Here is a 16,548-nt window from a genome sequence, read left to right on the forward strand (position 1 = left end):
TGAGCCCACCCCGCAGGTGGGGGGTGACAGCCGGTGCTCGCCGCGGGGCCGAGCCGGGCAGGGGGCGGCGGGGGCACCCCTCCTCGCTCCGGGCGTGGAGGCACTTCAGCTCCTTGTCTGAGGCACAACTTCAGCGAATAGCTGCCCTTGCACAAGCACGGTTGCGGCCAGAGGGGAAAGGTTCATCATCATCATCACCATCATCGCTATCATCATCAAGGGAACTGGTTTTCCCCAGAGAAAAACTAGGCACTGGCTTGCTCAGCGGTGCCCTTCTCATCCTCAGTCAGGGATAAGCTAGCTTCGGGAGCATTTGTCCAGCGGAATGCTCTTTGCAGTAAGGGGGATGTGAAATCCTCCCTGGCAAGATGCTGGGGTCAGGGGGGCCAAAGGGAGAGGGTGCGCTGGGGCGGGGGGCTGGTACCTCTGTTTTTGCAGAGGCTGCAGTTAACAGGGGTGTGCCAAAAACAGTATCTGCAGATTTACCTCATTTTCTGCTGATTGGCAAAACAATAAGTGGAAATCAGGTTGCCAGATACTTGCGTTATTTTCTACCAAAGCTGACCTCTGGATAACGACAGCCCCTGTGTACACGAGGTTTCCTCTGAAGGAGCACAGACTTCCGTGATCATAAGTTGGGACCTCACTCGCTGCGAGCTAAAATACCCAACCATATCATGCTGATGGGCTGTGAGGTGTGAATGTGAACACCAGCGTTACGGCAGCTTCTGTCCGAAAAGCTACTAAACATGTAACTGGTTGTTTCAGGCCGGTGAATTACTGTGTTGCAAGGCAGCTACCTCATCATAATTTTGCTCATGTCCACAAGGACTGGAAATGCCTGACTTCAAAGCAACAACATCCAGCTAATTGATCTTTGGGTAGATAGTAATTGTAGCTAATTACAGGGCTATACTCCCCGGACCGGCTATACTCCCCGGACCCGGCTACCCCACATAGGTGTATTTGCATCTTGCACTAAATCTACTGCAAGTGTTAGTGATGATCACGGTGGTAACAGGACCCTCCTGCCCTGCAGCTGCACAAGCTGGGATGGCAGAGCTGGAAAACGCGCCCAGGCTTTAGCGGGGCGAACCGCTTCAAAGCCCTGTGAAGAGCCGGGGACTCCGCACCCCACAGATCAAATGAACAAATGCAATACTGGGAATCTGGTAAAGCAGAATCTCCTGGCAGACGCGGGATCCCCCCGCTCTCTGTAGCTCTCTGTGGGTTTTTCCTGTGTGCTGTGTTTTCAGCAAGCTGCAGCGTAGCCAGCGGTCTTAAGACAGTTGCGGAGTTTGGAAACACACAACTTCAGATAACAAAGTACTCTCAAATCATTTTATACAGCCTTGGGAGGAGAAACCGTGGGTAGTGTTAACTCTTGCCAGGCCTCACTCTTACCCATCCCCCACCCAAAAGGCAGGAATCCGGCAAAGACTTTTTGCTGTTCCTCTGAGTTCGATATATTGTGTCTAAACAGTTTGACACAAGAAGCCCTGAAATACTTAAAAGATAAGGCTTGAAGAATTATTACAAATCTCTTGCAAACTTAATTCTTCTTCAATCAGGTTTGTTTATGCATCTATTATACTGTTGCTAGCTAGCAAATGGACTTGAGTAGGGCTTGTGCAGCAGAAAACAGGTGAAGTTCTTGTGTGTTACCAACTGAAATTACACCGATTCCCCTACTGACATTTTAAATTGTTAATTCTTCTCTGAAGAAAGGTCTGAGCTAATTTGTAAAACTTGAATGTGAATTATACTGTTACTGTTTTCCTCAGAACAATATCCATACGATATTATTGCTCATATATATATTTATATATACACACACAGTGTTATCGTTTCGTAACACTCTCTACTGATACGGTCCTCAGCTTGCATACTGTGTTCAAAACAGCAGTGTGCTTCAGAAAGATGCTGACAGTTTGAAAAGCATTGGGAGCAAAAACAAAAATAAGAGGTCCTGTCAGGAAAAAAAAAAAAACAAGGATCCGGGACTGGTTAGTCTAGAGAAGAGGAAAACTGAAAGAGAGAGAGAGGTCTTTGAATATGCAACAAGTTGCTGCTGAAGGAAAGGGCATGCCTGTGGTCTGGGTCCCACAGAGTGGTACAGGGCGTTGAGAACTGAAACTAGAAAGAGGAACCGGGTGGGAAAGGTGCTGTGCACTGGGGATGCACCAAGTAGCAAAATTCCTGCATTTTTTTGAAGTTGCATCCCCCACGGTTTGCAGGTCCACTGTGTTTTCAGTAAGGCCAGTTAGTTATCTAGGCCATCTGGCTTAGTAGTTAAGGCTGTCTGAGCTAGAAAAACTGACCCATTTTGGAAAAGCCTCTATAGTATGCTGCAGGCTTGTGACCAGTGTCCTTCTGAATTACTCTCATTCCAGCCCATGAAGTGTTTCCCTGGGAATGCTGTCGGGATATCATCATCTCTTATTGGCTGTTGGCTGAGTTCCTGCTCTGCTTTTGGCGCTGGGTGGCTTGCAGTCTGCCCAGGAAAAGCTGATGCAAATAGGAAAGGGAAAAGCCCTAAGCAGGCAGCAGTGCAAACTTTGGGCATGATCACCCCAAGCCAGCCTTGGGGGCCCGATGGGTTCGGCTCTGCCGGGGATCCTGGGGGGCGAGGAGGGAGCTGATACCTCTCCTGCGCTGCTTGTGGGCTGGGAGCCGCTGTAATTCGCTGTCCAGACGCCCGAGCTGGGGGAGAGGGCTTGGGAGAGTTTAACTTGGCTCCTTTCCCTTGCTATCCTCTGCCCTTTTTGCCCTTTTTCTTCTTTTTTTTCTGGTCTTATGTTAACAACCTGTGTCAATGATACAGCACTGAAGCAATTTAGAATTCATAATTAAGTGATGAAAAAAATGCAGGACTGACATACCACATGGTGCTCATCTGTATCGCATATTTTTCATACCATAGACTGATACGGCTGTTTAGTTTATGTTTATGCCTAAAACTATAACATAAACATGGCCAGGTTTTTCTATGGGATCTTTGCGTTCAGAATTTCCTGTGGTTGGAGCAAGTACAGCCTCAACCCGTGTGTATGGCAGGCATGCAAAGGAGTAACTACATTAGTTTAAATGCTTTCTTTTGGGAAAAAAAAAGAAAGGAAGAAATATTATAGTACGCTGGCTTGACATTTTTTCATAGAAACACAACATACTTGCTTATGGCACTACCGACTACCGTGGTCAAACACAGCAGTCCTGGTAGTGAGGTGCCTTTCATAAAGACTTGTAGACAACTTGGAATGGAGGAGATGGAGAAATAGAAACTCATGTGTAGGTAGGTGCCTGTCCGTATCTGCTTGTCCAGTAAAGCGTGAGCTAGAGATCGAATTTTGTAGGCAATCAGGAATGAAATAAGCACTACTGAAGGATAATGCTCTCGGTGGGTAGCAGGAGAGAAGAGGAAGGGACAGGAAAATTGTACTACCCAGCCCTGCTTGTCTTTAGGAAGTGGGTAGTCCCGCCTTGCAACGATGCCATCGCTACTTTTGAATGCGGACTAAGAAATGAAGAAAGTGCAACTGCTGGTGGCCTGGTCACCAAAAATAGCCAGTGGGTTGGAGCAGAAGGTCGCCCTTTCCTCATCTGAAATGCTGGTCCTAACTGTGGGGTGCTACTATATTTAAGTGGCTGAAACCTGAAGAAAGTGTGGCTATGTCATTTTATTGTTTGAGCTGTGGTGGGTCATGAAAGCTTGTTCCTGAAGCTCATGAACAAAGTCAGATTCCTGAAGATATTCAGCGTAGGAGGATCACTTAATCCCTGGATGTGTGTAACCATCGCAGTGATTTGGAGCAATTGCTGTTGTCAGTTCTGGGTTTTGCTTATTCAGTATTTTACGGCTGATTTGTTGCTGCAATATGGCAGACAATAAAACTAAGATAAAGCTACGCTAGGAATGTTACCTGTTTTAAAACTGGCTGTGTGTTGTTAACCCTCTTCTTTCCTCTTGCAGGAACAGACTGAATGCTTCACGGGAAATAGCCCCAGTAACCCTCCCAAACTGCCGGCTCATTAAAGGGATCGGTACGTGCTCAAAATAACTGAGTGTATTGCTTTTGTTCAGCCTTATTTTGAAACTGCTTCTTAAAGCCAGCTTCCAAGCCTGATCCTGAAAACACAGTGCTAATTTGACTTTCATGTGTTACTTGGACTTTGAGGTAGGGAGAAGCCGCAGGAAGAAAATTATACTGAAAAACTAGCTAGTTTGGTATAACACTTTTTGCCTTTAGCATTTAATGTTTCTGTTCCTTTTCTTGAAAACGAGTAACTTGCAAACACTCCTCCTTTGCTCAGCCACTTGGGTAATTATTTGGCTTCTAGACGAGGGTGTGCTGGCTCTTCAGGCGGGTACCTACAGGTGGCTGTCAGCTGTAGGTACCTGTCACCTTGAAGACAGGTACCTGTCACTTTGAAGACAGGAAGTGCTGCGAGGGTGGAAGCTTTGGGAGAAGGCCACAGGCATGTGGCGAAGGAGCGGCTGCGAAATGCCAGCCGGGATGGCCTGCCTTAGTGCCTCATTTTGCGGAGGTTTGCGAGCGGGCTGGTAACCGCGCAGGCAGGAGCTCGGTGCGGTTGCGCAATTCAGCTGTGTGGTTTCAAAGAGCAAGGGGTCATATTTGTCATCCTAGTCTGGTTTGCGAAGAGGTTTAACAGAGTGGCCGAAATGTTGACTTTGTACTTTGGGTCATGTGTTTAGCACATGGCAATGTTGCTGTCTTGTTTTTACTCTCCCTTTAGGATAACCAGAGCATAAAAAGGAGAGCTATAAAATTGATCGCTTTTTTGTGTCTCCCTTTCCCCCAAATTATAATTTTTAAACTTAATACAGGCTTAATGGCTGGGGGGGTTCTCCTTAGTATTTTCAGAAATGCCTTGAATCCTGTTGAAATTTGCCTGGATTTTGCATGCGTAAAAAGTCACTGGATGAGCTTAAGAGCCTTGCCTTTGAGCTTGCTGAGTCACTGTGTTGATTTCATAAATCTTGCTTCTTCCCTGTGTCAGGAATCAAACATCTTTGTAAAGTCAAATTACTGCCATGAATGAGCATGTGCAGAGTTCCTTTGCCTGAGGTTATGTGCAGAAGAAATTGCATTAGAAAAAACTTTCCAGATCTTCTAGACTGAGCTGTAATTTACTCATACAAGACTCTGAATAATGCTTGTTTGATGGTGATTCATATAAAAATAATTACTGAGTAATTCTTTTAAGCATATCACTAAGGCCTTTTGCAACATGATTGCTGTGTTGAGGAAAGAAGGAAAGCTGGAAATTGCAAATACAGTTGTGTTTCATTTCCAAATGATATCTCATTTTTGGTGCCTGACATTTACATGGAGATTAGGTGAATTCTGAGAACCCGGCTCTGCTCAGAGGCGGCAGTGGATCAATTTACAGAGCTTCATTTCTGCTTCTCGCTGTGCTCCCGTAACACTGTCCCTTCATTTGCTGCACTTTAGAAAAATTAAAATGCCAAAAATTAATTCAGCAGGTCTGATGTAGCAGAAAGAGAAGTAACAAAGGATTTGTGCAAACTTAATAGTTGGCATGTTCACGCAAATGTCTTCCAAAATTAATTTAATATGGCTGGGGGGGTTATACTACTCAGAGAGACCAAGGAGCCCTAACGTCTAGATGCTGCCTAGGTAGCACTATTCAGACCAGGGGTTTTGCTGTACTCAGATCTGTAAGGTTGCTCCTGTGGGTGACTTTGTGTAAGGGTTTCATTCTACGTGGACATCTTCGTCCTCCTGGGCCTTTTTCCTTTAAAATGCTACGGTAAAGTTGAATAAACAATCTGTCTATTTTAATCTTTAAAACAGTCCTTCTGACCTCTTAAGTGGGACATAGGTAATGAGCTGGATCAGCTCTGAACAAAATAATCTTGAACTATCCAGTCTGTATGTAGAAGAACAGGCATCTGGTACAGTCTATTGTAATGACGTTAAAAGCGATGCATCCGTAGTAAAGGAAGCAAACCCAGAGTAAATGGAAAAATTCTCCAGTGGACCCTTTTCCTTCTGCACAATTTCATCCTTTCTGTGTCTCTCTCTTTTTTTAAGACTTCGATCTATTCTGCTTTTCAAATATTGTGCAATGTAAGCACAGATGCAAACATTGAACAAACCAATAAAAACCTGCAGCTTGTCCTAAACCTCATTCACAGATATGTAGGAAAGGTTATATTTGTAGAATAAACAGTATCTTCTGAATTATATGAGTGTCTAATCATGTCACTAGTTTATAACAAACTAACCATATGTCCTGAACTAATTCCTGAAGTTCAAGAAGCTACTATAGAAATTGCTAGCAATACTTGCATCTTGGAACAATTCGTGGGATACAGGCGAAATAGTCACTTGCTTTTGGACATGAAATCCAGGTGGGTTTTTTTTTTTTGTTGGATGCATCTGCAGAATGCATCATACTAAAATAAAATAAAGAACAAAAAAATACAACTTTTTTAGGGTAGACAGTAATTTTTCTTGGTATCTTTGATTTTTTTTAAAAGGCTACTTATTCAGATAATCCCATGGACAAGCTGGGCTCAGTGATACAATTAAGCAATATAGTGGATGTAACTGATAAATCAGTTCCTAACTGTCCTGTCCAATATGGTGCCTGCGACAACAGCCCAGAGCCCTCATAAAACGGGGTCTCTCAGGAGAGCCCGGGAGCTTCCCTGCGTCCGGCTGTGTGTCTCCATCCCCTCCTCGTCACCTCGGTGGTGCCGGCTCAGCAGGATCGCGCTGAATCAGCATTTCGCTGCTTTTCCGATGGTGCTCACTCTCTTCCGCACGTATCAGGACTTGGCTGAGAAGTGGCCAAAATGTGCTTTGCTGGGCAGTTTCTTTCAACGTAGTTGTGTGCAGGGCTCTCATTATGCTCCTTCCACCAGAAACTTGTACTTTTTAATTATCTACTCCCAATTAGCCTGCTCATCTTTCTGCTTGGCAGCCTCGCTAATTCAGTAGCGATAAATGATTATATCTCTGTTTGTTCACTCACCAGCGTGCTCTGCTAGCAAAAGCTGTCTGTCCAGCTCATGTCACCATGGTAATTGAGCCTCTCTGCATTTATTTATGTTATCTTTGCAGCAATCCCGGGAAGTGGGGAATCGCTGCTAACCCCATCTTACAAATGAACCCAGACTTGGAGAGACCAAGGAGCTTCTTGCTTAAACCAAGGCATGAGCCAAGCTGAAAAATCCAAATTCAAATTTTTAGTTGGAAAACACAGGCTCTAAATGTTTCTGGGCACATCAGTGCAGATGTCTGCCTCCTGCCTGAACCCTGTCGAAATTCAGAACAAAACCCAGGAGGTGGGGTAATGGGCTGGCTCTCCCCAGAATGCATCTTCAGACCTTTTGCTCCTCAGAAGGCAGGGATGCTCCGCTCGTTAGTGTAATGGGGTGGAGCAGGGGCTTGCTGAGGCTGAGGAGGAGCTGGCCCTGTCCCTGCTCCCTTTCCCTCTGGGGGAAGTTGTGCCACCGCGTCTCCCCTGGACCGAGTTGGGGAGGAACTTGCCTGGACGGGTGAATTTGGGGATCTGGTTCCTCCCCACAAGGGCTGTTTGGTGGCCCCAGGGTAAATTATACCGGGATGAATTAGTGCCGGGATAAATAGGAGTTACGTAAAAGCAAACAATAAACCCAGCTCGAATTTGCAGGCGCTTCCTCGGGAGGAGGTGTCGAGGTGCCAGGGATGGTGTGACCCACGTAGGGTCACACGGGTGGTCTACGCCAAGCAGGAGTGGGTGCAGAGAGATGGGACAAGCTGGGTGGAAAACCTTTGTGTTGGTGGCTCTGTTAAAGAAAACCTGCAGAACAATTTCTTCCTTTAAGCAAATGCTCCCGGGTGGGTTTAATCCAGCCATCATCTGGAAAGTGGCTTGTGGGGAATGCTGTTTGTGCTGGTGATTTGGAGAAGAGAGGGGAGGCTTCTCAGGGGAGCGGTGAGAATGTGGGATGGCAAACATGCTTCAGCATCGGACTAAAAGCTCTGTGGAGAGTGCTTGATCAAAGTCTAAAATTTCTCTAGTGTTCTTACTAAAGGGATTTTATTTTATTTTATTTTATTTTATTTTCCTAGCAGGAAAAAATATTACAGGAACTACAGGAACTGGCAATATAGGAAATGATTACCCACAGTTAAAAGTATGGTCTAACTATTAAAGCCCTTAACTGTTAAAGATGTAGTAGGTTCTCTGTCACTTGAGAGCTTTAACTAAATATTTGGCAATCCATTTTAGTGAAGTGTCCCAGCTGAACCAGGAGAGTTAGCGTGCACAATTCCCAGAGCTGCCTTATGCAAGCGTGCGGGCTGAGTGATGGGTATGGTCCTGCCCTGAAAATCTCGTCGTCTGCGCTAATTGCTGCAGAACACTATTGTCAAAAGCGGGTGATTCATCCCACGCCACCCTGGGGCACACGAAGCTGGGCAGGAGACTGCCCGGCCACCGTGGGGGCACCCCTAAGCCCCCCGAAAGAGGTGAACCCCAGTACTATTTCCTAACCTGGTGTGCTGCTGCCTTCTGCTACCACTTTTAATGCGATGCAAATTTTTCCGCTGAACTTCATCACTTGTGCAGTCATGTCAGAAAGGGACATTCATGAGAGCTGGAATTGTACTAAAAAGGAGGTTTTTCGATGGGAAATATTTAATGTCATCTGAAAAACCCTGTTCATCTCTGTCTTGCAGAAACTGGTTCAGAAGACATTGACATACTTCCCAATGGACTGGCTTTCATCAGCTCCGTAAGTGCCCACGCCCCCTCCCCGTGCAGGGGCTTGCCTGCTTCCTTATCTACAGAAGCCATAGGTGAAAATTGCAGGATGGACTCTTTTTTTCTACAAGGCTGGCTGGCTCCATAAGAATGGCCCAGACTTGTGGTGGCTTAGCTGGCGTTTCCTTCTGCTTGGGCAAGTGCACTTCTTGACACTGAAGTGGTGGTGGTGGCTCTGACACATGTATCCTATTGCATTAGCTTATCTGCCCACATAACCTTGAATTTCTTTCATGCTATTTCCTTGAAATATTGAAATGTCAAACCTCTCTTTTGTTAAGAAAGTGTGTTAATTTCCTACCTTTAAAAAAAAAGTCATATTTTGTGTGTTGGTTTTGTTGTTCCTGATTTTTTTTTAAGCCTTTAGGACATAGGTTTTCAAGCTTTTCTTTGCAATCAGGATGGCTAGCCATTATTTTCTAAAACAAAAGCTGGTTTTCATCTACATGCTCCAGGGAGACCCAGGAAATGATAACGTTGCAAAATTCATGCCAGAAATTGTGAGCCATTGCACTGCTGCTGTTCCCCGTGGCTTTACCACGTTGGATGCATTCGGTGGTGCCGTACTTCCAGTTTGTTCCCCCCGGCGTGTCTGTTTGCAGAGTGGTTTGTCATACGGGGAGCACCCACCCGGGTGGTGGCTGCAGTGGGTGGCGGTGGTGCCACCGCCCGGGTGGTAGGTAGTGCCTTGGGCATGGCTCCTCGTGCCCTCCACGCAGCTTGCTCCCTCTGCACTGCAATTAAGGGCTCACCAGGGAGAGCAGAGCTGGTTCCTCTACCTCCGTCGTGGCATGGCGGGCTGAAGCAGAGGGACATCCTGATGTGTGCTTGCAAGTCCGAACAAGGCTCCAGCATTTTCAGCCCTGTGATGCTGCCCTTTACCTTTTATCCAGGAATTATTTTCTTATGTTTTGATTTTACAGGGCTTGAAATATCCAGGAATAAAAAGCCTTGCACCAGACAAGGCAGGTGAAATATTTTTGATGGATTTGAATGAAGACAATCCCAGAGCAGTGGAACTGAGAATCAGCCGAGGGTTTGATCTGGCATCGTTTAACCCTCATGGAATCAGCACCTATGTAGACAGAGGTAAAGAGATCTTTAACTCGAGGTGGTGGCAAATCTCAGCCTAAAGAGCACAAACAGAAATCCCTTTGCAGCCTTGCATTGCACACCCAATAGCCTGCGCTTGCTGGGAGAGAAAAAGGTTTTCAGGCTTTTTATATTTTTGGGGGTCTTTTCTAAATGTCAGCTGCTAAAGCAAACACCTTTGCACATAATCTCAGGCTGTCTGAGACAGAAGGATGTCCTATATATTGAAAGGAAAGAAAACATGGGAAAAGTTTGAGGAGTTGAAAACTACACAAAGTTTATTTTACCAATTTACATCTGTCTCACCCTGTGGTCAAGGGTTTTGAGGAGACTCATGCTTTATTGACTAGTAGTGACCAGAATGGAGACTTCTGTGGCTAAATAGTAAATTATCAAATCTCTGTAAATTACCAAAATCTCTGGTATTGTGTGGCCAAGCCATGTTCTCCTCTCCAAGACATGTTCTCCTATGTCAGGCTCTGACTACCAATAAAATACCCTTCATGCTCTCCTGCCTCTCTTTTTCCCTGTCCTTTCACTGGGGATTTTAGCAGGGCAATTAAAAGTCTGCAAATATTAAGAGAAAGAGAACCACTGCTGCAGCTTGACCTGCGTACCCATACAGTCACCCTTTAAGGGAAGGTGTTGGAGAAATTGGTGGTGGCTAATTCAGGGTCTCACCAGAAGGGGTGGGAAGAAGGACTGCAGCCTTACAGAGAGAACAGAAGGATGCTCCTTCAGCTTTCTCAGGGGATGCGGTAAATAAACCAAAGTGCCCAAACTGGCTGGGCTACAAGCCCTCCTTCCCAGTGGACTGTGGCTATTTCATGCAACCAGTCACTATAGCACATCAGATTGCAAAACCCAGTGGCTTGGGCACAAGGATGAAGCCATGATTTCTTTCTTCCTTGGTAGAAATAGCAAAAATGTAATTTATACAGCAGTTCCCTGTAGAGCGAGCCCTGAAGAAGAGTAGCTGGAGATCTGGATCCAGTTGCAGTGGCATCCTGCATTACTTTGGTACTCGTCCTTCTGTCTCTGAAGAGCCGTGAGACAAATGCACCAAACGCAACATGTGCTCTGTACTAGGGGCTGCTTCAGAGCTGTGGGTGCTTAGCCATGCAAACTGTTGCAGAGAATCCAGCTGTTCCTATTTCTTTTTTAAGACAACACCGTGTACCTCTTTGTTGTGAACCACCCCCACCAGAAGAGCACAGTAGAATTGTTCAAATTTCTAGAAGATGACAATTCTCTTGTACACCTGAAAACCATTCGACACGACCTTCTGACAAGGTATTGGAGCCAAATACCGTCTTTCCCCAGAAGAACAGGCTGCTTTGGTAAAATGCAAAGTAGGATGATTTTGGTTTTAGGGTATTATTAATATGAGATATTTTCTCTTTAATCGGCTTTCCTGTTTCTCTTATTGATTACTTATCTGTGTAATCAAAAACTGTGTTTCTCCCATCTCTTCTGTAAATGAGATTTTTAATAGTTGTATCACTAAATCAGTCTTAAGTGCTGCTGTGATTGATGCCAGTGGATTAGCTTGGCATCCATTTGTCCATCTCTCATGTAACCCACTCTCAGGTCAACGCAGATATGAATCTTCAGATATTCTATTATTCTGAATTTGCTACACTGCAAAAATAAACATACTTTTAGCTTTTTCTTTTTTTTTTTTTTTGTTGCAAGCACAAAATTTTCTTGATCTATCCTACTGCAAAATGATTGTAAGATAAACAGAGCCTGAGAGATAAAGTTGTCACAACTCCTACATGTTCTCTGGTTTCCAGTTGAATGTAATCAAAAGAGAGAAAAATTTCCATGGACTTATGGACAGGTAGCCAGGTCCCTAGCTGATGCCCTATGGTCCTGTTCAGGTCTCAGCACTGCACAATCCTGGCTCGTGTAAAAGAAAATAGAAGTAAAAAGGGCCTAAATAATTCAGTGTCTATCTGAAGTACCATCTGTAATTGCAGCCCCTTTATGTCTATGGGATGACCGTGTCCTGGCTGGATTCTGGGCAGTCCTACAATGCTCCTTCATACCTCTCATTTCATTCTTTTATTTCTCTTTCTCCCTCTCTATTTATTTTTTTAGTGTGAATGATATAGTAGCTATGGGACCAGACAGCTTCTACGCTACCAACGACCACTACTTCTCCGACTTCATCTTGATGTTCTTGGAGATGTTCTTGGGTTTAACTTGGTCAAATGTTGTTTACTACAGTCCAAAAGAAGTTAAAGAAGTAGCAGCTGGGTTTTATTCAGCCAATGGAATTAACACTTCACCCAACAGAAAGTAAGTTTCTCCTTGCCTTAGGTTTTGTTTGATCACACAAAAGAATCCTGAAATCCTAATTTGTACATGCGGTACCTCTGTGGTCAAGTGTCTAAACTGACTCACGTAAGGCAAGGTGCTACCTGTACAATGTAAGCGATACAGAAGGTTTGTAGAACAGAAGTCATGTGTCTCTGTCTTCAACTAGAGGCAATGTTTGCTGCTTTGCGTGGTAGTTTATATGCAATAAGATCAAAGGTTGTTGCATTTTAACCAGCCGACACAGAAGTTTGTGTTTATTGCTTGCAAGGATTAACGGGGCAGGATTTCGCAAGCGGGGAACGCTCTACAGTCTTAAAGTCTGTACGACTGAATTAACCAGTCCCATAGTGTAAACAGGTGATCTTAAAAAAAAAGCATATTTGTCAATCTCACGGTCCAAGGCCTGCTTCAGTGCTGTAATGGAAGAATTGGCAGAGTAGAAGCTACATTAGCATCTCAGCAGGTTGGCTTCATTCAATTCAGTGCCCTGTGGCCTGCTTGCAATGTCTGTTGCTGAGAACTGCGAGCTGGCATTCCTCATGGGAAGAGCTGGGCTTGCTCAGGGGGAACTGACTGTTTTTGGTGTCTGCTTACTCATACACATTGCTAAGACGTGCTTTCTTTTGAAGGTACATCTATGTTGCAGATGTATTTGATCATAATGTCCATGTTATGGAAAAACATGCTAATTGGAATTTAACCCATGTGAAGGTAAGGTGCTGCTGTTCCAAAAAAAGAGGCATATATGAATTTTGGACAGATTAGTCCCCAGGAATGCTTGAGATTTCAACCTGATCATGCGTGAAGTTCTGGTCTGGATGGCTCCTGCCATGGGTTTGCAGAGGTGCTGTGCGCCCCGTTACAGAGCTTCAGGTCTTCCACCGTCACACCAGCAACCAGAGAGGGATCCTCAGGTGTGCTGTAGAGCCACAGTGGAAGTCTGCCTCAGTCAGTGTGGGTCAGTCCACAAAGCACTGAAGTAATCAACACGAGCGTAGGTGTGAATGTAGCCGATGGGGGAAGCTCAGAGCGGCAAAGAGGTTTCTCACGGCACAGAGGAGGGGATGAAGCATGCTGGAGGAAAAGAAAAACAGCACTGGGGGAGAAAATATTTTTTAAAAAATCAGTTTTGTTATGTCAGATGAGGGTCTTGGACAAGTCTATTGATATTTATAGTTTGCTTCCAGGACTTCTGATTGCTTTAACTTCTCTCTTTTTCTTCTTTTTCCTCTGTGATGGATAGACGCTGCAGCTGGACACTCTGGTTGACAACTTGTCTATTGACCCTCACACTGGAGACATCTGGATAGGATGTCATCCCAATGGGATGAAGCTGTTCTACAACGATCCTGAAAATCTGCCTGCCTCTGAGGTGCCTTTTGGGAGACGCCACTGGTCTCTTGGCTGTGTCTGTGCCAGAGAGTTGCTCTGTTCAAATCACCCTGGTATAACTTAACTCTGCATTACGTAGAGAAGAGCCTGGCCAGCCTTTGTGAAACCAAAGACCGAGCTGGCTTCCAGCTTATAGCTTCTGCTCTCAAGTGGAAAGCCTGAACAGCGTATACTCACTGACAAACACCTACTCAGATCCTTAGGAGACAACTGAGTAATTTCCACCCAGTAGCTCAGTCATTCTGGACTCATCGGGCTGCTTTCTGTGCACCTGTGGCCACACAATCAGATTTTGATGAACTGTGTTAATTACCGAGCCAGCACCTCTTTGCCAAACAAAAAATAATTGACTGAGTGCAAAGCACGACCAGAAACGTTCTCACTGGAATGATTTATCTGTACAAGTGTGGTTCATCAGTAGGTGACACTGTAATTCTTCTTTCCTTCTGAAATCAATGAGGTACTGGCATCAGTGCGCTAGTGGCTGCGAGTGCAGGTGGCTGGTTGGTGTCCATTTGATTTCAGCCTTGTCTGAAGCTTCCCATAAGACACTTTTCAAAATTATCATGTTCAATAGCAGTAGATTTATGATACTAGGCAGTTGTTTACTCTGTCTGGAAAAAGCATGAAAATAAGAAGATGCTAAGTAACGCAGGCTGGAAAAAACTGTGCACATGCCTAGTGCTGGGGATGACTTACTGAGGTGGAGTCTCTGTTGCACACCCACTTCAAAAAATAACCAGTCTTCAGGGACTATGCTTCACTGAAGCAGAAATTGTGACCCTATCACAGGAATCACTTGGTTGCGGTTACCAGCAGCTGATAAACCTAACTAATTTGTTTAAGTTAACATACTGATGCTCCCTCCATCCGTGAAGGACTTTCACCCGCAGCCGTTTCAGCAGATGTATCCCATTCCTCCGGCAGGTCCTGTGCATCCAGAACATCCTCTCGGAGGAGCCTGCGGTGATGCGCGTCTACGCCGACAACGGCTCTGTGCTGCAGGGAAGCTCGGTGGCATCTGTCTACAAGGGAAAACTGCTCATTGGCACAGTCTTCCACAGAGCTCTCTACTGTGAGCTATAGCTCGTTGCGGGTAAGATCTGCTGCAGTGGAAAGGATTTAATTCCTTGGGAACTCACTTAGTTTCTGCTAGATTTGCTAACAAGAAGACTGTTCCAATAAAGGTTGACTAGAATCATGGAAATGTATTTTAGCCTTCCTCTCCAAAGTGAGAGTTTTACGCGATAGCAAAGGAAATGGAATTGAAGGTGAGAAATTAGTTTATTTGTGTAATGGGGAGGACCTGACGTCAGTAACAAAGGGTAACCTTGAAGTTCAAATTCAGATTACAAATGACTAAGCTGTCAGACATCGAATTATCTGTTGTGACTGGATTTCTGTTTGGTGTTTTTTCCCCAGAGAAAACTGATTTTATAAATGAGAATTGCTAACTACCAGTGTGGTGTGCTTTCTTGTGACCGACCCCTGAGCTTTCCCAGGGACTGTGCTAAGGGTTCTGCTTCTGAACCTTCCTGTTGGCTTTCCCTAATGCTTCTGAAATGACTGGAAGGAGAATAAATGTTATTTCGGTCTCATTTCTTCCCTCTTCCCCCTTTAAGCCGTTTTCTAATGTTACTTCAGTTTCATAAATTTGTCTTAATCCTACTGAGAAAAGAGGAGGGCATCGCTTCGGAGTGGTTTCTTACTGAGTCTTCCAAAGGGAGTTTAAAAAAGCCTTTTTTTCTTAAAGAGTGGGAAACAACTCCCGAGCACCTTCAGTGAAATGTGCATTAGAAATTACTGTTGTCTGTCACAGCAAAGGAAGCATTTCTGGGCGCTTTGCCACAGTGACTACCCCCGAGTGTTGGTCATGCATGTTCTGTGTTTAACTTCCAGTCTGTATGGAGCCGATTCCCGCTGTGCTTCTGTGCAGCAGGCACCTGCTTCACGTTTATCCAGAGGCAGTTACTGATAACGTTGTGCACTGCTAAAAAACCTATCCAGGTTTCCATCAGCTGGTGTTTTTAGAATGGTGTTAGTTAGCAATCACTTGCAATAATCTGAATTGAATGTCCTTTGAAGCTGGAAATCAGTTTGTGCTTTCCAGTGTGCACAGCAAGACGCCAGTCTGGCAGAAGCCCGTTTGAGCCACCACTTGGTTTCCTGCCCGTGGAGCGAGCTCTTCTTTCATTAGTATAGATGTCCTTACTCACAGAGCAGCTCCTGCTGCTCTTTTTGTCCTCCGAGTTCCCACCTCTGATCACCACTCCGTTTTTGTGAGAGATGCTGACATCCAGCTAAAGGCTCCATGTGATCGGTGGCGGCTCCCCTGCCGGGGTTGCCGCTGTGCTGCCTGCGCCTGCCTGCACTGGCACTTCTCAGCAGCTTGGCTGCCCCTCCGAATGGTGTCACCAGAGAGACCTGCCTGGGGGCCACCATGCCCTCTGCATCCTTCAGCTGATGCAGTAGCGTTTCCTCGCTGCTGTTCTTCCACCGCTGTGTGGAGAAAAAAGGCAGGCTCCTTGTGAAGCGTGAGCTCAGGAGGAGAAAGAGCCAGTCCCCAGGTGCTAATTGCTATTCTGGCTCTGCTGTTCCCTCCTGCAATCTGCTTCACCGCCAGCCACAGCCCCCTCTAATCTGGAGAGTACATGGAAAGTCCAGTACTTTGAAAACACAGGAGCGCTTCTGCCTACAAGATAGAGCAAACAATCCGCTCTGTAGCAGCCCGATCACTGAGGCAGGAGCCATAGTATGTGCAAAGCATCGTCTGTCTTTGGGTTTTGCCGTTCTGGCTGAGAGGAGGCGTTACTGCGGGCTACGGTTTGGGTGAGCAATTGCCCTGAACAGCAAGTGTGTGTGCTGACACCTCTTGGCTCCTGCGCCTTTCGTTTCTAACACAAACAAGCCTAATGGCTTTCATCCACTGGTATGAAGGAG

The 16,548-nt window shown here is 45.5% G+C and overlaps 1 protein-coding gene across 1 annotated transcript; it reads left to right on the forward strand.

The window, feature by feature from the left end:
* Positions 1-3,774: 3,774 nt before the first annotated feature.
* PON2 (paraoxonase 2) lies at positions 3,775-14,811 on the forward strand (the record flags this gene model as incomplete). The annotated part of the gene is made up of 9 exons (XM_009330575.1): positions 3,775-3,821; positions 3,971-4,041; positions 8,715-8,770; positions 9,723-9,888; positions 11,058-11,184; positions 11,995-12,195; positions 12,846-12,927; positions 13,460-13,588; positions 14,536-14,811. Coding segments are annotated over 9 exons (1,038 nt in total), but the record flags the coding sequence as incomplete, so codon positions are not given.
* Positions 14,812-16,548: the final 1,737 nt, after the last annotated feature.

The sequence above is a fragment of the Pygoscelis adeliae genome, unplaced genomic scaffold (assembly GCF_000699105.1).
Source record: "Pygoscelis adeliae isolate BGI_AS28 unplaced genomic scaffold, ASM69910v1 Scaffold27, whole genome shotgun sequence".
NCBI lineage: Eukaryota > Metazoa > Chordata > Aves > Sphenisciformes > Spheniscidae > Pygoscelis > Pygoscelis adeliae.